Source organism: Balaenoptera ricei, chromosome 4, assembly GCF_028023285.1.
Source record: "Balaenoptera ricei isolate mBalRic1 chromosome 4, mBalRic1.hap2, whole genome shotgun sequence".
In the NCBI taxonomy this organism is placed as follows: domain Eukaryota; kingdom Metazoa; phylum Chordata; class Mammalia; order Artiodactyla; family Balaenopteridae; genus Balaenoptera; species Balaenoptera ricei.
The window spans coordinates 106,154,023-106,177,839 of record NC_082642.1 but is presented as its reverse complement, the minus strand read 5'-3'; the positions used below and the strand labels follow the sequence as shown (position 1 = coordinate 106,177,839).

Below are 23,817 nucleotides of genomic sequence, written 5' to 3'. Positions count from 1 at the left end.
CAAAAAGACAACCCTCAGAATGGGAGAAAATATTTGCAAATGAAGCAACTGACAAAGGATTAAGCTCCAAGATTTACAAACAGCTCATGCAGCTCAATAACAAGAAAACAAACAACCCAATCCAAAAATGGGCAGAAGACCTAAATAGACATTTCTCCAAAGAAGATATACAGATGGCCAACAGACATATGAAAGAAGGCTCAACATCATTAATCATTAGAGAAATGCAAATCAAAACTACAATGAGGTATCATCTCACACCAGTCAGAATGGCCATCATCAAAAAATCTAGAAACAATAAATGCTGGAGAGGGTGTGGAGAAAAGGGAACACTCTTGCACTGTTGGTGGGAATGTAAATTGATACAGCCACTATGGAGAACAGTATGGAGGTTCCTAAAAAAACTAAAAATAGAACTACCATACGACCCAGCAATCCCACTACTGGGCATATACCCTGAGAAAACCATAATTCAAAAAGAGTCATGTACCAAAATGTTCATTGCAGGTCTATTTACAATAGCCAGGACATGGAAGCAACCTAAGTGTCCATCGACAGATGAATGGATAAAGAAGATGTGGCACATATATACAATGGAATATTACTCAGCCATAAAAAGAAATGAAATGGAGGTGTTTGTAATGAGGTGGATGGAGTTAGAGTCTGTCATACAGAGTGAAGTAAGTCAGAAAGAGAAAAACAAATACAGTATGCTAACACATATATATGGAATCTAAGGAAAAAAAAAAAAAAAAGGTCATGAAGAACCTAGTGGCAAGATGGGAATAAAGACACGAACCTACTAAAGAATGGACTTGAGGATATGGGGAGGAGGAGGGGTGAGATGTGACAGGGTGAGATAGTGTCATGGACATATATACACTACCAAATGTAAAATAGATAGCTAGTGGGAAGCAGCCGCATAGCACAGGGAGATCAGCTCAGTGCTTTGTGACCACCTAGAGGGGTGGGATAGGGAGGGTGGGAGGGAAGGAGATGCAAGAGGGAAGAGATATGGGAACATATGTATATGTATAACTGATTCACTTTGTTATAAAGCAGAAACTAACACACCATTGTAAAGCAATTATACTTCAATAAAGATGTTACAAAAAAAAAAAAAGACAAACATATCACATATTTTATAGAATTAGGACCCACTTAACATGGCTTAATTGATCACATTTACTGTTGGCCTCCTTTGAAAGCAGAGTATAATCAATGGACAGGACAGGGCATGAGAAAGAAACTTTGGTGATAGTAGCAAAAAAAGCAGCAAAAATTCTGGAGCATAGACCTAGTGAGAGGAGGGGAGGTTTGGATAGGTATATACTTAAATTTTAATTCGAACAAAAGCCAAAAGGTAAAGCTAAGAATAAAGGAGGAAATAAAAGGTCCTGCATCCTAAGCAGAATTATCATCTCAGATCCACTTTCATTTCACTCACCCACCAATTTCCTCATCAAAAAAGTGAGTAGTAAATTAATGCCAATAGGTAGAGGGAGGTAGGCAAGGCCTATGAAAAAACTTGTATACAATACTACCTTCAGAGCTGAACATAAAGGTATACTCCAGCTTAGTCTCTGAACTGCACAGTCCCCATGCAGACTACATCGTAAATGGCACAGAAGATCAAATTGGGGGTTTTGTAATGAGGTCAAGTGTGATACACCCTGTCACCAGCATAAGAGTCCTACTTAGTGTCCCTGCTAGAATCCAAAACTCTTTCCTCTTCTAGATTTCCAGGTTTGTTATTTTGCCAGTTCATTTTAATTTAGCTTTGACTCTAGATTAACATCTAGAAACAGAGGTGTCCATAGGCAGAAGGACAAACGGTTTTCACTCTCGTTTTAAAGTGAGTGCCTCTGGGCATCAAGAACACATTGTTTATTTTCATTGAACTAGGAATTCTATCTTTGGGAATATACTACAAAAAATAATTCTAATTACAGACAAACAGCTAGCCACATGCTGTTCACAGCAGACAAGCAAGTTACAGGGCAAGATGAAGTAACCATTGTCCATCTACTTGATGGATTAGAAGCACTCTTATAAATGACTGAGTATTCAAGACACAAAAAAGCTCATGACAAATTGAAAAAGAAAAACCTTAAATAGATTGCCACCGTGTAAAATATAGGAAAAATATCTCACTAACAATAGTGTTTGATAGCTAAGAATAAGTCAACGGAACATTGTTCTACTTTCAATTGATCAAATGTTTGTGGATCTCCAATAAGTGGCAGGCATTGTTCCAGATGACTGACAAAAATCAGTGATCAAAACAAAGACCCCTGCCCTTGTGTAGTTTACATTCTGGCAGGTGGAGACACGACAGACTTATTTATTATGTCAAGCATGTAGCTTCTTTGAAGGTATTAAATGCTATGAAAACAGAAGCACATGGAGAAAACTGGTTGAGAGCACTCAAATGTCACCTTCCCAACAAGGCCTATCCTGACTCCCCCCAGATCTATTTGATTAACCCTCATCTTTAAGTCTTTGCTGAATTAATAGGGTGTTCTGGGCAGAAGAAATAGTCAGGGCAAGACTCTAGGGTGGGAGTGTGCATGGTATGTTCAAAACACAGCAAAAGGTCAAAGTGACAAAGGCAGAATGAGAGAAGAGAAAGTAGAAGAAGTCAGAGAGATAATGGGGTCCAAGCATCTGACCCTTGTAGGCCATTGTACAGACTATGGCTTTTACTGAGTGTAAAAAAGAGGTGTGGGTTCATATTACCCAAGGCAATCTACAGATTCAATGTGATCCCTATCAAATTACCAGTGGCATTTTTCACAGAACTAGAACAAAAAGTTTTTTAATTTGTATGGAAACACAAAAGACCCTGAATAGCCAAAACAATCTTGAGAAAGAAGAACACGGCTGGAGGAATCATGTGCCTTGACTTCAGACTATACTACAAAGCTACAGTAATCAAAACAGTATGGTACTGGCACAAAAACAGACATCTGGATCAATGAAACAGGAGAGAAAGCCCAGAAGAAAACCCACATACTACAGTCAATTAATCTATGACAAAGAAGGCAAGAATATACAATGGAGAAAAGACAGTCTCTTCAAGAAGTGGTGCTGGGAAAACTGGGCAGCTACATGTAAAAGAATGAAATTAGAACATTCTCTAACACTATACACAAAAATAAACTCAAAATCGATTAAAGACTTAAATGTAATACTGGATACTATAAAACTCCTAGAGGAAAACATAGGCAGAACACACTTTGACATAAATCACAGAAGTATCTTTTTGCATCTGTCTCCTAGGGTAAAGGAAATAAAAACAAAAATAAATTAACGGGACTTAATTAAACTTAAAAGCTTTTGCACAGCAAAGGAATCCAGAAACAAAGGAAAAAGACAACTCTCAGAATGGGAGAAAATATTTGCAAACAATGTGGCCCACAAGGTATTAATTTCCAAAATATATAAACAGCTCATACAGCTTAATATCAAAAAAACAAACAACCCAAACAAAAAATGGGCAGAAGACCTAAATAGACATTTCTCCAAAGAAGACATACAGATGGCCAACAGGCACATGAAAAGATGCTCAGTTTCACTAATTATTAGAGAAATGCAAATCAAAACTACAATGAGGTATCACGTCACACCAGTCAGAACTGTCATCATCAAAAAGTCGACAAACAATTAATGCTGGAGAGGGTATGGAGAAAAGGGAACCCTCCCACACTGTTGGTGGGAATGTAAACTGGTGCAGCCACTATGGAGAACAGTATGGAGGTGTCTGAAAAACTAAAAAAAGAATTACCATATGATCCAGCAATCCCACTCCTGGCCATATATCTAGAGAAAACCAACGTTCATAGCAGCACTATTTACAATAGCCAAGACATGGAAACAACCTAAATGTCGATCCACAAATGAATGGGTAAAGAAGCTGTGATGTGTGTGTATATATATATGTGTATACACAATGGAATATTACTCAGCCATAAAAAAGAATGAAATAATGCCATTTGCAGCAACATGTATGGACCTAGAGATTATAATATTAAGTGAAGTAAGTCAGAGAGAGAAAGACAAATATCATATGATATCACTTATGTGTGGAATTTTTAAAAAATGATACAAATGAACTTATTTACAAAACAAATAGTAGACTCACAGACATAGAAAACATAGAAAACAAACTTATGGTTACCAAAGGGGATAGCAGGGATGGGGGAGGGACATAAATTAGGAGTTTGGGATTAACATACACACACTACTATATATAAAATAGGTAAACAACAAGGACCTACTGTATAGCACAGGGAACTATACTCAGTATTTTGTAATAACCTACCATGCAAAAGAATCTGAAAAAGAATACATATATATGTATAACCGAATCACTTTGTTGTACACTTGAAACCAACACAACATTGTAAATTACCTATACTTCAATTAAAAAAATAAATTTAAATAAATTTAAATATAAAAAAAGAGGTGTGGGCTCATTATTGAAAATGAGGAAAAATGCCTATTTCAATGAGGTAGATGTGATAAAGAGGCATGTTTATAGACTGTGTGGACAGCCCCTACCATCCTTTGATCTTGAAACTTGCTCCAGTCAACTGCATATTGCATTTCCCCTTCATGGAAGAGACCTGGGCGGGGACTCCCAAGGTGGTACAGAGGTGATCCTTCCCAGACAAGAGCATGTCTGTGGACAAGGTAACATCAAGGGCCTCATTTGTCCCCTAGAATTTTTAAGTGCCCACTCAGGCTCAATAACTGTTTCACCATTTCAGTGGTCTCTCTACCAGTCTGCTGGATTGAGACTCATAAGTGAAGCAGCACTGAAAGTTTACTTACCATTTTCACTCTGTAGCATTGTTTTCTGTGCTGTCAGATCATTTGCCAACTGAGTCACTTCATCTAGTTTTGCATTTGCTTCATTCAAGTGCTCCTCATACAGACTACAGAGCTTCTCAGCATTACCCTACAAGTTGAGAAGGAAAGATTGGACATGGTTTATAGAGACCATGCTGAATTAGCTGCATAAGGAAGGAGGGGAGGGGTGGTTCCCGGGACCCTTGTGCTCTCCTCTGCCCTGAAAGCCACAGCCAGCATGGGGAAACCATGTCTTCTAATTTAGGAAAGCACAATACACTCAGGGTCTGGGCCCCTCAGAGGCCCAAACTTTTCAGATTATAGGTATTAATGGAGAAACGACTCTTCGGGTATTGGGGACCCTCTCTAGCATTCATTGCTTTTCTGAAGAAGAAAACGTGTCAGTGATGAAGTACATAATCACTTCCTGACATTGTATTATATATTTAACCATCTTTCTTTCCTGCTAGAATATGTTTCATGAGGGTAGAGATTCCATCTAATCACAGATTATACCCCCAGTGCCTTGAATAGTGTCTAGCACATATTAGGAGCTCAGTTAACAAGGGGGTAGGCTCAGAGGGAAGGGAAAGGAAAGATGGGAAGAGGTGGAGGAGGAAGGAAGGAAATCCAAAGGGCTGACCAAGAAGGATAGGAGAAAGCAGATAGATCTGAGCTGCAGTAGCACAATAACAGAAATTTAAACTGTCAAAACAACTGGACCCTCCCAATCACAAAGGCTGCAGGTTCCTGATTACCCTGTTGAGTTAACATTTCAATCCCACACTCTAACTTCTCAGAATTGGTTGTTCATGTTTGAAGAAATGGATATGGCATGTGGCCTTTGCACTTCTACCTGGTTTAAGTAACCAATCTAATCATCAGACTGTTGCCACACTCTGGAAACTAATGCCAATGACTATGAAACCCAATATTTTCAGGACGAAGAGCTGCCAAATGTAAGATGGTGCTGTCCTCTTTACCTAGCTATAATTTGCATTCTCATTATTAATATGGTCAGAAGTCATAAAATGACACTGGTGGTACTATAGAACCACAGTTCTGGAGATTTCACATAGCTGTTTTTGTGTTTTGTTCTTTACATGTTTTAAATCACAATTCATAAAACAGCCCCATGAGACTTTCGTCTCTATAAAGAAATAGTACTATGGAAAAAGAAGGAAGAGGAGGAGGAGGTGGGGGAGGGGAAGAAGGAGGAGGGGAAGAAGGGGGAGGGATAACAACAACAAAGAAAGGATCACACCAATGGCATTCCAAAAAAATAGTGAAAACTGTGAAATCTGGTAGTGAGTCTAATAGTTTCAATGTTAAACTAATTTTTATGATATAGCAATGGCCAAGGACCAAAAACATTTCAAAGATGACACCAGGTTTGGTCCTCTGGGAAACTTCTGAATCAGCAAATATTGGACCTCTTCTGCTGGAGCCTATGCTCTGTTGAAGATTGTTCTCTTTAAGCTTACCCTAATGACTATTTTAAAATCTTTATGAAAGACTCCTAGATTACATCTCATATTCCCAAGGCCAAGTGTAGTGCTTGACACAAAATAGGCACTTAATAAATGTCTAGGACACTCAAATTACTGCAGACTTTAGTGAGAGGTTGGCCAACATACCCACCACAGTTTACTTAGAAGTCACCTTCAAGCTTTCCTTATAAACCCCAACCCCCAAATTTGTTTGTTTTTTTTTTTTTTAACTGACTTGGGATATTATCCACTGATTAGCAAACAAGGGAAGAGGCAAATCAGGTGCCTGCCCATTTGGAGGCTGACAAGGAACAGTTCTATTCTCAGATGTTCCGTAGCACACCCACGCTTGGTGGTGGTTATGAAACCAGACCTGGCAAAGATTCAATGATCAGCTCTCTCTACAATGCCATCAGCATCATGTAGTTTAGAGCACTGATGTCAAATGCCAGCCACACTCAATTACCCACATTCTCCACTTGCTACTATAAGCTATAGTAGTGACACAGGTAACAGTTTTTAGATAATCTGTAATTTCTAATATTTCGAACGTTGAATATGTTTGCTCCCACTTCTGAAAGTAATTTGATAGTCAAAGTTGGCACACTTGCTGTTTTCCTCACAATATTCCTCAAGAACTCAGATTGCCTCTGTTTTATACATGAGAAAACAGAGTTAGAGAGGCTAAATACCTTGCCCAAATTCACACAGGTAGTATGCATTGGGTTTAGGATTTGAACTGATAATTGCCTGTGCAGACGCAAAAAAAAAAAAAAAAAAAAAAAAAGTCAGGCACTAGATACTAGATTCCTAAGCATCCATTGTATGACATAACAACAAAGGAAATGTTAAGGATTAATTGACTTAACGTCCCAGTTTGCTCAGATTGTCATGAATCCTGGGTCCCAGAAGAAACTGGATAAAAATATGATGACTCTGTGAACCATCTTTATTTTATGTTCTCTCCAATAATAAATGACCCATGAACTGGGGCCAAGAAGAACACAGCCAGATGGGAGAAATGCCAATTCTGCTTGTGGCCATGAGTGTGCTCTGCTACACACCTGTTTGCTGAGGGTAAAAGAATACAGATCTCTATAAGACAACTTGGTCAGTGTTGTGGATATGGCAAGCAAAGGGGCCAGAGAATCCCCAGTTTTCAAGAGAAGCCAGCGGTGCACATCTGCAGAGTAGGCAGCCGCTGGGCACACAGGAAAGACACTTGCCCTTAGGCACCGCTTCAGATGGTAGTTATCCATGGGCATTGTTTACACTGGTATAGTGTTTTCAATTGAAAAAGTATTTCCCTAAGCAGGATCTGCAAAAGACAATGAGATTGTTCATCTAAAGGTGGCCTGTACAGGGATATAACATTCAAAGGGGTGGTACCTTCAAAAGAACTTCAAGTTTAAGCCTAAAGATAGACACTAAATTTTGATACCAAGAAGGAAAAGGTTAATGAAATAATGCACACTCATCCTAAAGCTGGCTCTTAAAATGATGCATAAAAATGCTGCCTCCTAGAAATTCAGGAACCAATGGGAATTCAAAATAATCAAGATAATTGTGAGATTGCCTATAACTTCTAAATTGCCCTGGGCCTCTCTGTCAGCCTAATATACTTTCAAAAATGCTTCAGTTTCCACTGTACCACTGAGTATTGGCATTTCTGGCATTATAAGTCAAGAAAAGATGAAGTAAACAATTCAGGATAAAGTTCAGCATAATGTGTATGCCTATGAGGGTGAACAGAATCACTTTATCCCACCAACAAATATGTAAGGCAGAATGCAGTCACCCACAGATATACACAGGATTTGGAGCTGAGGCCCAGCTCTGCCATATAATTTTTGTGACCCTGGACGAATTGTTAAACCTATGAGCCACAGAATTCCCAAGAGGCATATGTAACAGATTAATGCTAGTAACTGAGTGTACAGATTACGGAAAGCATGTAGTAAACGTGAGTAAAATAAGACCTAGTTTCTGCCTTAGAGATGTCTTCTATTGAAGCAAAGTGAAAAGACCATACAATGCAGCAGTAAAGGGGGACACCAGAAGTGCTAAAAGAATTAAGAAACAGATAAAATCTTAATAAGGAAGTTGAACTTGAGCATTCCAGGGAGACGGTTTAGTTGGAAAAGGCATATTGGTAGGAAAGTGGATATCTGGCTGAAATAGAGGGTCCAGGAAACAAAGTACCAGAATCTAAAACAGGCAGGGCAAGTGGAGTCAGATCACAGGCCACAGGATACCTTGAAGGGCACAAGTTTGGAGTTCACTTTGAAGCAGGGACATGATTCAATAAAGCCATCTCTCGAAATATTCATACAGATACTATTTAAAATAGATTGGAAAAAAAGACTAAAAGCAAAAAAAGATAATTTAGAAAACCACTGCAATAGTCCAGTTAAAAGATAATGAAAGTCATACATGTGAGTTGGAATGGAATGAAAAATTGCAAGACAGTGCAAAATTGACCTGCTGTAATAATTGATGGGAAAGCCACGAACAGAGAGGAAACAAATAATCAATTCTAGGCTTAGAGTCTGGGTGACGGAAGAAACAGGGTGTTGCTGGTAACAAAAATGTCCACAGGAAATATGTCAGCTTCAGGAGAAGGGGATAAGTTTGGTTTTAGACATGCTAATTTGAGGAAAGGTAGACATTACTGAATTTTGAAAGAACCAATTAAGAAAATACTTTTAAGAGAGACCTTCAAGATGGTGGAGGAGTAAGACGTAGAGATCACCTTCCTCCCCACAAATACATCAGAAATACAGCTACATGTGGAACGACCCCTACAGAACACCTACTGAACGCTGGCAGAAGACCTCAGACTTCCCAAAAGGCAACAAAACTCCCCACGTACCTGGGTAGGGTAAAAGAAAAAAGAAATAACAGGGACAAAAGAATAGGGACGGGACCTGCACCAGTGGGAGGGAGCTGTGAAGCAGGAAAGGTTTCCACACACTAGGAGCCCCTTCGTGGGCAGAGACTGCGGGTGGCGGAGGGGGGGAGCTTCGGAGCCACGGAGGAGAGCGCAGCCACAGGGGTGCGGAGGGCAAAGCGGAGAGACTTCCGCACAGAGGATCGGCGCCGAGCAGCGCTCACCAGCCCGAGAGGCTTGCCTGCTCACCCGCCGGGGCGGGCGGGGCTGGGAGCTGAGGCTCGGGCTTCGGAGGTCGGATCCCAGGGAGAGGACTGAGGTTGGCGGCGTGAACACAGCCTGAAGGGGTTAGTGCACCACAGCTAGCCGGGAGGGAGTCCGGGAAAAGGTCTGCAGCTGCCGAAGAGGCAAAAGACTTTTTCTTCCCTCTTTGTTTCCTGGTGCGCAAGGAGAGGGGATTAAGAGAGCCACTTAAAAGAGCTCCAGGGGCTTCCCTGGTGGCACAGTGGTTGAGAATCTGCCTGCCAATGCAGGGGACATGGGTTTGAGCCCTGGTCTGGGAAGATCCCATATGCCGCTGAGCGACTAGGCCCGTGAGCCTTTAAAAAAAAGAAAAAAAAAGAAAAAAAAAAAGAGCTCCAGAGACGGGTGCGAGCCATGGTTATCAGCGTGGACCCCAGAGACGGGCATGAGACGCTAGCTAAGGCTGCTGCTGCGGCCACCAAAAATCCTGTGTGCGAGCACAGGTCACTCTCCACACCACCCCTCCCGGGAGCCCGTGCAGCCCGCCACTGCCAGGGTCCCGTGATCCAGGGACAACTTCCCCGGGAGAACGCACGGCGCCTCAGGCTGGTGCAACGTCTCGCCGGCCTCTGCCGCCGCAGGCTCGCCCCTCATTCCACACTCTGCCCTCCCCGCAGCCTGAGTGAGCCAGAGACCCCGAATCAGCTGCTCCTTTAACCCCGTCCTGTCTGGGCTGGGAACAGATGCCCTCAGGCAACCTACATGCAGAGGCGGGTCCAAATCCAAAGCTGAACCTCAGGAGCTGTGCGAACAAAGAAGGGAAAGGGAAATCTCTCCCAGCAGCCTCGGGAGCAGCGGATTAAATCTCCACAATCAACTTGATGCACCCTGCATCTGTGGAATACCTGAATAGACAACGAATCATCCCAAAATTGAGGTGGTGGGCTTTGGGAGCAACTGTAGACTTGGGGTTTGCTGTATGCGACTGACTGGTTTCTGGTTTTATGTTTATCTTAGTTTAGTATTTAGAGTTTATTATCATTGGTAGATTTGTTTATTGATTTGGTTGCTCTCTTCCTTTTATTTTTTAACATAAGATATATATATTTTTTTCCTTTTTCTCTTTTTGTGAGTGTGTATGTGTATGCTTCCTTGTGTGATTTTGTCTGTATAGCTTTGCTGTTAACATTTGTCCTAGGGTTCTGTCTGTCCATTTTTTGTTGTTGTTTTTTTTTGTTTTTTTAATATAGTTTTTAGCACTTGTTACCATTGGTGGATTTGTTTTTTGGTTTTCTTGCTCTCTTCCTTCTTTCTTTATTCTTTTTTTTAAAAACTTTAATTTTTTTGTTTTTAATATTTTTTTTAGGTTTTATTTTAATAACTAATTCTTTTTATTTATATTTTTTCTTTCTTTCTTTTTTCTCTTTTCTTCTGAGCCATGTGGCTGACAGGGTCCTGGTGCTCTGGCCGGGTGTCAGGCCTGTGCCTCTGAGGTGGGAGAGCTGAGTTCAGGACATTGGTCCACCAGAGACCTCCTGGCTCCACGTAATATCAAATGGTGAAAGCTCTCCCAGAGACCCCCACCTCAACGCTAAGACCCAGCTCTAGTCAACAACCAGCAAGCTACAGTGCTGGACACCCTATGCCAAACAACTAGCAAGACAGGAACACAACCCCACCCATTAGCAGAGAGGCTGCCTAAAATCATAATAAGGTCACAGACACCCCAAAACACACCACCAGACGTGGACCTGCCCACCAGAAAGACAAGACTCAGCCTCATCCACCAGAACACAGGCACCAGTCCCCTCCACCAGGAAGCCTACACAACACACTGAATCAACCTTACCCATTGGGGGCAGACACCAAAAACAATGGGAACTACGAACCTGCAGCCTGTGAAAAGGAGACCCCAAACACAGTAAGTTAAGCAAAATGAGAAGACAGAGAAACACACAGCAGATGAAGGAGCAATGTAAAAACCCACCAGACCAAACAAATGAAGAGGAAATAGGCAGTCTACCTGAAAAAGAATTCAGAGTAGTGATAGTAAAGATGATCCCAAATCTTGGAAGTAGAATGGAGAAAACACAAGAAACGTTTAACAAGGACCTAGAAGAAATAAAGAGCAAACAAACAATGATGAATATTATTGAATAAATGAAGTTAAAAATTCTCTAGAAGGAATCAATAGCAGAATAACTGAGGCAGAAGAATGGATAAGTGACCTGGAAGATAAAATAGTGGAAATAACTACTGCAGAGCAGAATAAAGAAAAAAGAATGAAAAGAATTGAGGACAGTCTTAGAGACCTCTGGGACAATATTAAATGCACCAACATTCGAATTATAGGGGTCCCAGAAGAAGAGAAAAAGAAAGGGACTGAGAAAATATTTGAAGAGGTTAGAGTTGAAAACTTCCCTAATATGGTAAAGGAAATACTCAATCAAGTCCAGGAAGCACAGAGAGTCCCATACAGGATAAATCCAAGGAGAAACACGCCAAGACACATATTAATCAAACTTTCAAAAATTAAATACAAAGAAAAAATATTAAAAGCAGCAAGGGAAAAGCAACAAATAACATAAAAGGGAATCCCCATAAGGTTAACAGCTGATCTTTCAGGAGAAACTCTGCAAGCCAGAAGGGAGGGGCAGGACATACTTAAAGTGATAAAAGGGAAAAAACAACAACAAAGACTACTCTAGGGCTTCCCTGGTGGTGCAGTGGTTGAGAATCCGTCTGCCAATGCAGGGGACACGGGTTCGAGCCCTGGGCTGGGAAGATCCCAAATGCCGCGGAGCAACTGGGCCCGTGAGCCACAATGACTGAGCCTGCGCGTCTGGAGCCTGTGCTCCTCAACAAGAGAGGCCACAATAGTGAGAGGCCCGCACACCACGATGAAGAGTGGCCCCCGTTCGCCACAACTAGAGAAAGCCCTCGCACAGAAACGAAGACCCAACACAGCCAAAAATAAATAAATTAATTAAAAAAAAAAAAAGGATTACTCTACCCAGCAAGGATCTCATTCGGATTTGACAGAGAAATTAAAACCTTTACAGACAAAGGAAAGTTAAGAGAATTCAGCACCACCAAACCAGCTTTAAAACAAATGCTAAGGGAACTTCTCTAGGTGGAGCAACACAAGAGAAGAAAAAGACCTACAATAACAAACCCAAAACAATTAAGAAAATGGTAATAAGAAAATACATATCAATAATTACCTTAAATGTAAATGGATTAAATGCCCCAACCAAAAGACACAGACTGGCAGAATGGATACAAAAACAAGGCCCATATATATGCTGTCTACAAGAGACCCATTTCAGACCTATGGACACATACAGACTAAAACTCAGGGGATGGAAAAAGATATTCCATGCAAATGGAAATCAAAAGAAAGCTGGAGTAGCAATTCTCATATCAGACAAAATAGACTTTAAAACAAAGGCTATTACAAGAGACAAAGAAGGACACTATATAATAATCAATGGATCAATCCAAGAAGAAGATAAACAATTGTAAATATTTATGCACCCAACATAGGAGCATCTCAATACATAAGGCAAATGCTAACAGCCACAAAAGGGGAAATCGACAGTAACACAATCATAGTAGGGGACATTAACACCCCACTTTCACCAATGGACAAATCATCCCAAATGAAAATAAAAAAGGAAACACAAGCTTGAAGTGATACATTAAACAAGATGGACGTAATTGATAGTTAAAGGACATTCCATCCAAAGCAACAGAATGCACTTTCTTCTCAAGTGCTCATGGAACATTCTCCAGGATATATCATATCTTGGGTCACAAATCAAGCCTTGGTAAATTTAAGAAAATTGAAATCATATCAAGTATCTTTTCTGACCACAATGCTATGAGACTAGATATCAATTACAGGAAAAAATATGTAAAAAATACAAACACATGGAGGCTAAACAATACACAACTTAATAACCAAGATATCACTGAAGAAATCAAAGAGGAAATCAAAAAATACCTAGAAACAAATGACAATGAAAACATGACGACCCAAAACCTATGGGATTCAGCAAAAGCAGTTCTAAAAGAGAGGTTTATAGCAATACAATCCTACCTCAAGAAACAAGAAACATCTCAAATAAACAACCTAACCTTACACCTAAACAATTAGAGAAAGAAGAACGAAAAATCCCCAAAGTTAGCAGAAGGAAAGAAATCATAAAGTTCAGGTCAGAAATAAATGAAAAAGAAATGAAGGAAATGATAGCAAAGATCAATAAAACTAAAAGCTGGCTCTTTGAGAAGATAAACAAAATTGGTAAACCATTAGCCAGACTCATCAAGAAAAAAAGGGAGAAGACTCAAATCAATAGAATTAGAAATGAAAAAGGAGAAGTAACAACTGACACTGAAGAAATACAAAGAATCATGAGAGATTACTACAAGCATCTATATGCCAACAAAATGGACAACCTGGAAGAAATGGAGAAATTCTTAGGAAAGCACAATCTTCCGAGACTGAACTAGGAAGAAATAGAAAATATAAACAGACCAATCACAAGGACTGAAATTGAGACTGTTATTAAAAATCTTCCAACAAACAAAAGCCCAGGACCAGATGGCTTCACAGGTGAATTCTACCAAACATTTAGAGAAGAGCTAACACCTATCCTTCTCAAACTCTTCCAAAATATAGCAGAGGGAGGAACACTCCCAAACTCATTCTATGAGGCCACCATCACCCTGATACGAAAACCAGACAAAGATGTCACAAAGAAAGAAAACTACAGGCCAATATCACTGACGAACATAGATGCAAAAATCCTCAACAAAATACTAGCAAACAGAATCCAACAGTGTATTAAAAGGATCATACACCATAATCAAGTGGGGTTTATTCTGGGAATGCAAGGATTCTTCAATATACGCAAATCAATCAATGTGATACACCATATTAACAAATTGAAGGATAAAAACCATATGATAATCTCAACAGATGCAGAGAAAGATTTCAACAAAATTCAACACTTATTTATGATAAAAACCCTCCAGAAAGTAGTCATAGAGGGAACTTACCTCAACATAATAAAGGCCATATATGACCAACCCACAGGCAACATCGTTCTCAATGGTGAAAAACTGAAACCATTTCCGCTAAGATCAGGAACAAGACAAGGTTGTCCATTCTCACCACTATTATTCAACATTGTTTTGGAAGTCTTAGCCACAGCAATCAGAGAAGAAAAAGAAATAAAAGGAATCCAAATCGGAAAAGAAGAAGTAAAGCTGTCACTATTTGCAGATGAAATGATACTATACATAGAGAATCCTAAAGATGCTACCACAAAACTACTAGAGCTAATCAATGAATTTGGCAAAGTAGCAGAATACAAAATTAATGCACAGAAATTCTTGCATTCCTATACACTAATGATGAAAAATTTGAAAGAGAAATTAAGGAATCACTCCCATTTACCATTGCAACAAAAAGAATAAAATATTTAGGAATAAACCTACCTAAGGAGACAAAAGACCTGTATGCAGAAAATTATAAGACACTGGTGAAAGAAATTAAAGATGATACAAATAGATGGGGAGATATACCATGTTCTTGGATTGGAAGAATCAACATTGTGAAAATGACTCTACTACCCAAAGCAATCTACAGATTCAATGCAATCCCTATCAAACTACCACTGGCATTTTTCACAGAACTAGAACAAAAAATTTCACAATTTGTATGGAAACACAAAAGACCCCAAATAGCCAAAGCAATCTTGAGAATGAAAAATGGAGCTGTAGGAATCAGGCTCCCTGATTTCAGACTATACTGCAAAGCTATAGTAATCAAGACAGTATGGTACTGGCACAAAAACAGAAATATTGATCAATGGAACAGGATAGAAAGCCCAGAGATAAACCCACACCCCTATGCTCTACTAATCTATGACAAAGTAGGCAAGGATATACAATGGAGAAAAGACAGCCTCTTCAATAAGTGGTGCTGGGAAAACTGGACAGCTACATGTAAAAGAATGAAATTAGAACACTCCTTAACACCAAATACAAAAATAAACTCAAAATGGATTAAAGACCTAAATGTAAGGCCAGACACTGTAAAAACTCTTTGAGGAAAACAGAGGCAGAACACTCTATGACATAAATCACAGCAAGATCCTTTTTGACCCATCTCCTAGAGAAATGAAAATAAAAACAAAAATAAACAAATGGGACCTAATGAAACTTAAAAGCTTTTGCACAGCAAAGGAAACCATAAACAAGACAAAAAGACCACCCTCAGAATGGGAGAAAATGTTTGCAAATGAAGCAACTGACAAAGGATTAATCTCCAAAATATACAAGAAGCTCATGCAACTCAATATCAAAAAAACAAACAACTTAATCCAAAAATGGGCAGAAAAGCTGAATAGACATTTCTCCAAAAAGATATACAGATTGCCAAGAAACACATGAAAGGATGCTCAACATCACTAATCATTAGAGAATGCAAATCAAAACCACAATGAGGTATCACCTCACACCGGTCTGAGTGGCCATCATTAAAAAATCTACAAACAATAAAAGCTGGAGAGGGTGTGGAGAAAAGGGAACCTTCTTGCACTGTTGGTGGGAATCTAAATTGATACTGCCACTATGGAGAACAGTATGGAGGTTCCTTTAAAAACTAAAAATAGCACTACCATATGACCCAGCAATCCCACTACTGGGCATATACCTTGAGAAAACCATAATTCAAAAAGAGTCATGTACCACAATGTTCATTGCAGCTCTATTTACAATAGCCAGGACATGGAAGCAAACCAAGTGTCCATCGACAGATGAGTTGATAAAGGATATGTGGCACATATATACAATGCAATATTACTCAGCCATAAAAAGAAACGAAATTCAGTTATTTGTAGTGAGGTGGATGGACTTAGAGACTGTCATACAGAGTGAAGTAAGTGAGAAAGAGAAAAATAAATACCATATGCTAACACATATATATGGAATCTAAAAAAAAAAAAAAAAAATTGTTCTGAAGACCCTAGGGGCAGGACAGGAATAAAGACGCAGACGTAGAGAATGGACTTGAGGACGTGGGGAGTGGGAAGGGTAAGCTGGGACGAAGTGAGAGAGTGGCATAGACTTATATGTACTGCCAAATGTAAAACAGATAGCTAGTGAGAAGCAGCCGCATAGCACAGGGATATCAGCTTGGTGCTTTGTGACCACCTAGAGGGGTGGGATAGGGAGGGTGGGAGGGAGACGCAAGAGAGAGGAGATATGGGTATATATGTATATGTATAATTGATTCACTTTGTTACAAAGCAGAAACTAACACATCATTGTAAAGCAATTACACTCCAATAAAGATGTTAAAAAAAAAAGCAAATACTTTAAAGATAATCAGAGGAAATAAAAGAAATTGCAGGGGTTAAAGGAGTAAGAGGTAGTGAGGTATACACCTACTTGTGGGAGCTAGTCTCCAAAGATGGCCCCCCAGGGAGCCACAGTCTCTAGTATTCGCAGCCACGTGTAGACCTTACCCCTGTGACTCATCGCTGTTGGGAGTCACACAGAATCACTCCACTGTGTTGTAAGCCTTCCTCACAAGAGTCTTTGCTCCTTTGGTCTCTTGGAATATTTGCTTTTAGTGCCCTGAATTGCCATGTAAGAAGTCCAACTCCCCTATGGCTGCCATGTTATGAGGAAACCCAAGTTAGCTACATGGAGAGGTCACACAAAATGAGAGATTTCCAACCAGCCCCCAACTGTCTAGCTATCCCAGCCCAGGAGTCAGACACGCAGATGAGTAAACCTTCGGATGATTCCAGTCTCAACCGCCATCTGCGATAAGCCTGTCAACCCCCAGAACCAAGAAAGAGAATAATAAATTATTGTTTTAACTCTAAGGTTTTGGAGTGATTTGTTACATATCAATAGATAAATAGAACATTACTTTTTGGTCAAGGAGTCAGATTAAGACAGATATGGACAGACTTTGCTTCTTTCTCAAAATACCATTCTTAGTATGGAAAAGTCTTTTATTTTGTTTTTTGCAATGGGTGAATAATGCCCATGTGGAAGAATATTTTATTCTTTGGAACAAGAAGGAAATAAATGGATGAGTGAATAACTTATAAGGTGAAGAGAGAAGTTATAATTAATGGTCTTAATCTTATCAGTAAGATGTTAACATTTATCAAAAGGAAAGATTCAGAAAGGCAGGGTTGGAGGTCTGTTTCTCTTCTAAAATAAAACAAAGTGAGTTAGAAGAACAAAGAACTTCTGAGCAGCAATGAAATTCTACAGGAAGTTGGAAAGTATAAAATTCACACCTAATTAGTATGGATTTATGGTGAACCTATCAACAGTTTTATGATTTTATGACTTCCTACTAAAATGTACAGAAACAGAAGAGTTCCTGAGGATGAATGAGAGGCAAAGAGTATGAAGAGAGTAAGGTCTTCCAGGGCTCACTTGGGCTGACAAAAGAAGACGAAGCCTACAAGGGCAAGGAGTGAGAATATTTTCATTGTTGAGTTGAGGACAGAATCGATACAAAATGCAGAATACAGAAGAGACGGAGGAAGAGAGGACCTAAGTCCTCACTAGATTTATATTTTAAGATAATTGGAGGTGGGTTGGCAGGGACAGTGGAAAGAAAGAAAGAAATAGAAGGAAAAGCAGGGTAGTTGTGTTTCTACTCAACGTGGTCTTTAAAGGAAATTAATGCTAAACGTTTCAGGAGTCACTCAGTATCTGAAGAAATTCTACATTTTTCTGGCCACCGTCCGTAAAGATCAAGCTTTATTGTTGGTTTGTCTTTCCCGGATGACTACAAATTCTGCTCACAAGGACAATTTGGCACCAAATTTGTGTGACCAATTTGGTCACCAATTTGTGTGACCTCAAGCAAGGCTCCTCTCAACTGGCAGGAGGTAAGGCAGCTCTTACCTGCGATCTGATACTAGTCATTGGAGATGAGAGCTGGCAGTGTAGAGATTAATGGGCTCAGTGAAGAAAGAACATGTGATAAAGTTTCTCCTAGTGTTGGCTCGTTGAAGAGATGCCAGAGGACATGAAGGAGAAAAAGTTCTCTCCTCCCCGCAAAGCTATTTGTGCCGCCATTTGTTCAGAAGGACTCGAAGTACCTGAGCCCCACCGTGGAGTGCTCCCAACTCAAAGCCATCCTTCAAGAGAGAAGCACCACTCATAAGCTCGTGGTTTCACTTGTCCAGCCTACTTACTACATCATCACTAGAGAGACCCACAGGGAACATGGACTGGAATTCCAATGAAACCAGAAGCCACTGTCAGGCTACCTTCAGGGGATGGTCATGTGACTTTAACAATCACTGAGATTAGACCTGATCTAGCCAATCTGAAGATCTCTAGCCTCCACTAGCAAATATTTTGAGTCACCAATTTGCTTTAGCTTTCTTTTCCTTCCCCTCCTCTGCCTACTTCCATGTTCTAAATCCTCAAGGAGGGCTTGGCAATGTTCCTTACCTTAGCTCTGGTCATCTGCTCAACATGCGTCAGGACATCATTCACTTTGAGCTGCAGGTCACTCTTGTCTTTTTCCAGTGTCTGCTCGACCTATTGTAGATTTTCTACCTGGCTCTCCAGCTCAGACAGGCTGTCTCCGTGTCTCTTCTTCAAAGAGGCAGAGGTTGCCTCAAAGTGCAGTGTGGACTCTTCCATGTCTCGAGGAGCTTCTGGAATTTTGTTTCTTGTTTCTTAGTTATTTCCAGCTGAGCCAAACTGGCCCCTCCTGTCTCCTCCAGCCCCTCATTCAGGTCTTCCAGCTCTCGGGTGAAGTCAGTTCTCTCCCTTTCTACCCTGGCTCTAGTGGTCCTTTCAGCTTCCAGTTTGTCTTTCAAAACCTGTATCTGGGGGCTTCCCTGATGGCACAGTGGTTGAGAATCTGCCTGCCAATGCAGGGGACACGGGTCCGAGCCCTGATCTGGGAAGATCCCACATTCCGCGGAGCAACTGGGCCCGAGAGCCACAATTACTGAGCCTGCGCGTCTGGAGCCTGTGCTCCGCAACAAGAGGCCGTGATAGTGAGAGGCCCGCACACCGCGATGAAGAGTGGCCCCCACTTGCCACAACTAGAGAAAGCCCTCGCACAGAAACGAAGACCCAACACAGACATAAATAAAAATAAATAAATTAATTAATTAAAAAACAAAAACAAAAAAAACTGTATCTGAGTCTGTAGCAACAAATAATTTTGATTTTACTAAGCACTTGTAGCATATTTTATATTCAAGAGCTCTACTGTATTTTTTTCTTTTTTTATTTCTCACAACTAACACTTTTTGTTCTCATTTTATAGTTAAAGAAGATAGAATACAGAGAAATTAAGTGATTTGATCCAAACCAGTACCAAGAGCAGAATTAAAATTTGTAATTCCTCCCAATTTCCCAGGCCTTGGTGATAAGCAACCTCATTATACTCCATACATGAAGAGGAAATTTTAATAAAGAGCACTTTCCAAAGGAATAGAAAATATTTTTCATATAACAAGGAATCATTTTAAAGAGAGCTTATAAAAAAAATAACATGATGAATGTTACATACAATACCTCATTTATCTGGAATTTGCTTACCTGACAACCTCAACTATTGGAAACTTGGGCAAAAATCTGATTAATAGACTAAATACCTCTGAGTTCAAGCAGCTAACTCATAAGCATCAATTTAATTTTACACACAATTCTGACAAACCTGGTTACTTGGTTTCTTAGTCTATAGGTGATTTAAGGTAGCAGGAAAATTGAAAAAACAAATAATTTCAATTTGGTGGAGGAATGCGACTACTAAATTGGATAGTAATCTGATATCAGTAGAAGCAGAATTATAAGACAAAGAAAAGAAGTGATAAGAACTCTCAGAGCCCAAAAGTCTTTCAGCGTAACGGCAAAGAGCTCTACAAATCTTGATAGCATCATTGTGGGACAGTACAGTAAAACCAAGGATGGTCATTAACATCACCTTAAATAATTAGGCATAGGTTAGAGTATAGGGAAAAAAGGATAACTTCTATTTTAGAATATTAAAAATTTCATTAAATAAGAGTATGATTGCTGAGAGGAAGCTAATTTCTAGACCAACCCAATAAGTAAAGCTATCTAATCTGTAGAGGAATTATGACAGAGAAGGTGCCAAAAAATGTATGATTTCCACATCCAGGTAATCGTGATCCCCTTCCAATTAGTTATCTTGGGATCCAATACCTTTATTTATAACAATACTGTCATTGAACCAAACATTTCTGAAACATTTCTTTAGAAATAACCTTTAGTGCTACAGTAATCAAGACAATATGGTACTGGCACAAAAACAGAAACATAGATCAATGGAACAAGATAGAAAGCCCAGAGATAAAACCACGTACATATGGTCAACTAATCTATGACAAAGGAGGCAAAGATATACAATGGAGAAAAGACAGCCTCTTCAATAAGTGGTGCTGGGAAAACTGGACAGCTACATGTAAAAGAATGAAATTAGAACACTCCCTAACACCATACATAAAAATAAACTCAAAATGGATTCAAGACCTAAATGTAAGACTAGACACTATAAAACTCTTGGAGGAAAACATAGGCAGAACACTCTATGACATAAATCACAGCAAGATCTTTTTTGATCCACCTCCTAGAGTGGATCCACCTCCTGTACAAAAATAAACAGGTGGGACCTAATGACACTTAAAAGCTTTTGCACAACAAAGGAAACCATAAACAAGATGAAAAGACAACCCTCAGAAAGGGAGAAAATATTTGCAAATGAATCATCAGACAGAGGATTAATCTCCAAAATATATAAACAGCTCATGCAGCTCAATATTAAAGAAACAAACAACCCAATCCAAAACTGGGCAGAAGACCTAAATAGACATTTCTCCAAAGAAGACATACACATGGCCAAGAAGCATATGAAAAGCTGTTCAACATCACTAATTATTAGAGAAATGCAAATCAAAACTACAATGAGGTATCAGCTCACACCAGTTAGAATGGGCATCATCAGAAAATCTACAAACAACAAATGCTGGAGAGAGTGTGGAGAAAAGGGAAACCCCTTACACTGTTGGTGGGAATGTAAATTGATACAGCCACTATGGAGAACAGTATGGAGGTTCCTTAAAAAACTAAAAATAGAATTACCATATGATCCAATAATCCCACTGCTGGGCATATACCCAGAGAAAACCATAATTCAAAAAGACACATGCACCCCAATGTTCATTGCAGCACTATTTACAATAGCCAGGTCATGGAAGCAACCTAAATGCCCATCGACAGACAAATGGATAAAGAAGTGGTGGTACATATATACAATGGAATATTACTCAGCCATAAAAAGGAACGAAATTGAGTCATTTGTTGTGACGTGGATGGATCTAAAGACTGTCATACAGAGTGAAGTAAGTCAGAAAGAGAAAAACAAATATCGTATATTAACGCATGTATGGGGAACCTAGAAAAATGGTACAGATGAAGCAGTTTGCAGGGCAGAAGTTGAGACACAGGTGTAGAGAACAAACGTATGGACACCAAGGGGGGAAAACCGTGGTGGGGTGGGGATGGTGGTGTGCTGAATTGGGTGATTGGGATTGACATGTATACACTGATGTGTATAAAATTGATGACTAATAAGAAACTGCAGTATAAAAAAACAAAAAACAAACAAACAAACAAAAACAACTAATACTAAACTTTCTTTGGGTTATTTGCATGGAAATATGTTAATATAAATGTTTCAGACATTTAAAAAAAAAAAGAAAGAAACTTTAGAGAGTTTTTTTAAATCATCAGGGTAAGAAAATTTGTATTTTGGATAAATTGAACATTTTTTGGATAAAGTATCATTTGAAGAGAAGTCTGGTTAATATGATAGGCAATCACTTGGAGATTAATATTGTCTGAAAGCTTGCCCATAAAGCAGTGAGACTGGTCTAATTTGGCTCAAAATATCTCAGAAGGTAATAATCAGAAAAAAGTTCCAAAATTATTTTGAGTAATAGTTACATTAGTGAGATAATACTTAGCTTCAAAGGAAAAAAATCCATCTGCATGTATACGTGAGGAGTTAAATGTATCCATGCTTTAAATAACTTTATAATGTGGTCATATAGTATAAAACAGTTGCATGGTCTAAAACTTCTGCCCATTATCAAATAATGTTTTGAGGCTACAAGTAGCTACAAGACAGATTTTCAGCATAATTGCCTTCTAATCACAAAAACTAATCATCATAAAAAATTAAATTGGTAGCATTGAATGCTTACCATGGGTCAGGCACTGAGCTTACCACTTAAATGTACTGTTGCATTTAATTTTAGCTCAAAGGTTGTCAGGAGGATTAATGAGTAAAAATATAGACGTCCAGGATTTTAGCACAATACCTAGTTTATGTCAAACGTTCAACAAATTAGCTACTTGTTTCTTATTATCTCCGTGATAAGGAAATCTAAGCTTAAACAGTAATGTTCTCCAGAGTCACATATCTATAGAATGCCAGGTTACCTTCTCAACCACTGCTCTTTTCTGCCTCGTCTATAGTTGACTAGAGCTATGGGTACCTTGGCAGAGCATGTGTCACTGAAGTGTCAATCATCACCCACGGATCTAACTACAGGTGCACGCAGGTATTTGATAAATGATTACCTGGAGCTCTTTAACCATCTTCTAAAGCTGAGCCACCAGGCCTTTCTCATTCTCCACCTTTGAACTCATCTGATTCATTTCTAATTCTTTCCTGTTAGGGAAAAGAGGTATCAAGTGGAATTGCTCAGAGTAATAACATTTTGTTTAAATATTCTTTAAATTATAGTAATAACACATGAAGTCATTCACTGTAAAAAAATTCAACTATTACATCTATAGCTGAAGTCTTCTTGGCTATTATACCCAATCTCTCTTCCTTGCCTAGAGGTAACCACCATAATCAGTTCGGTGTGAATCCTTCCAGACATTTTTCTAAGTATTGACATATGTTTGTGCTTACATATCAGTAGAAATAGTTTCATTTTCTTTACTGTGAAAGGTATAATATTGGATACATTTGAATTTATAATTCTACAACATTTTTAAACCAATAATACATGGAGATTTTTCCATGTTGGCCTACACATAGATTAGTTCACTTAAAAATTAACTGACATACTAGTTTATGATTTAGACATCATGTGGTTATTTATCCATTTCCCTATTAATAAGCATTGAGGTTTCCCCCCAAATTTTACTTTTACAAGTAATGCTGTTCATATACATGCACCCTTGTGTACATGTGAGTGTCTCTACAGAGTGGATATTGAGCAGGGAATTGGT

General features: G+C 39.2%; 1 protein-coding gene across 1 annotated transcript in view; it reads right to left on the bottom strand.

The window, feature by feature from the left end:
* MYH15 (myosin heavy chain 15) overlaps positions 1-23,817 on the bottom strand; it is a 189,304-nt gene that overhangs the window by 49,621 nt on the left and 115,866 nt on the right. Inside the window, 4 exon segments of the mRNA XM_059919993.1 lie at positions 4,837-4,963; positions 18,982-19,184; positions 19,187-19,364; positions 23,155-23,245. Of these exon segments, the coding sequence (XP_059775976.1) occupies positions 4,837-4,963; positions 18,982-19,184; positions 19,187-19,364; positions 23,155-23,245 (599 nt within the window).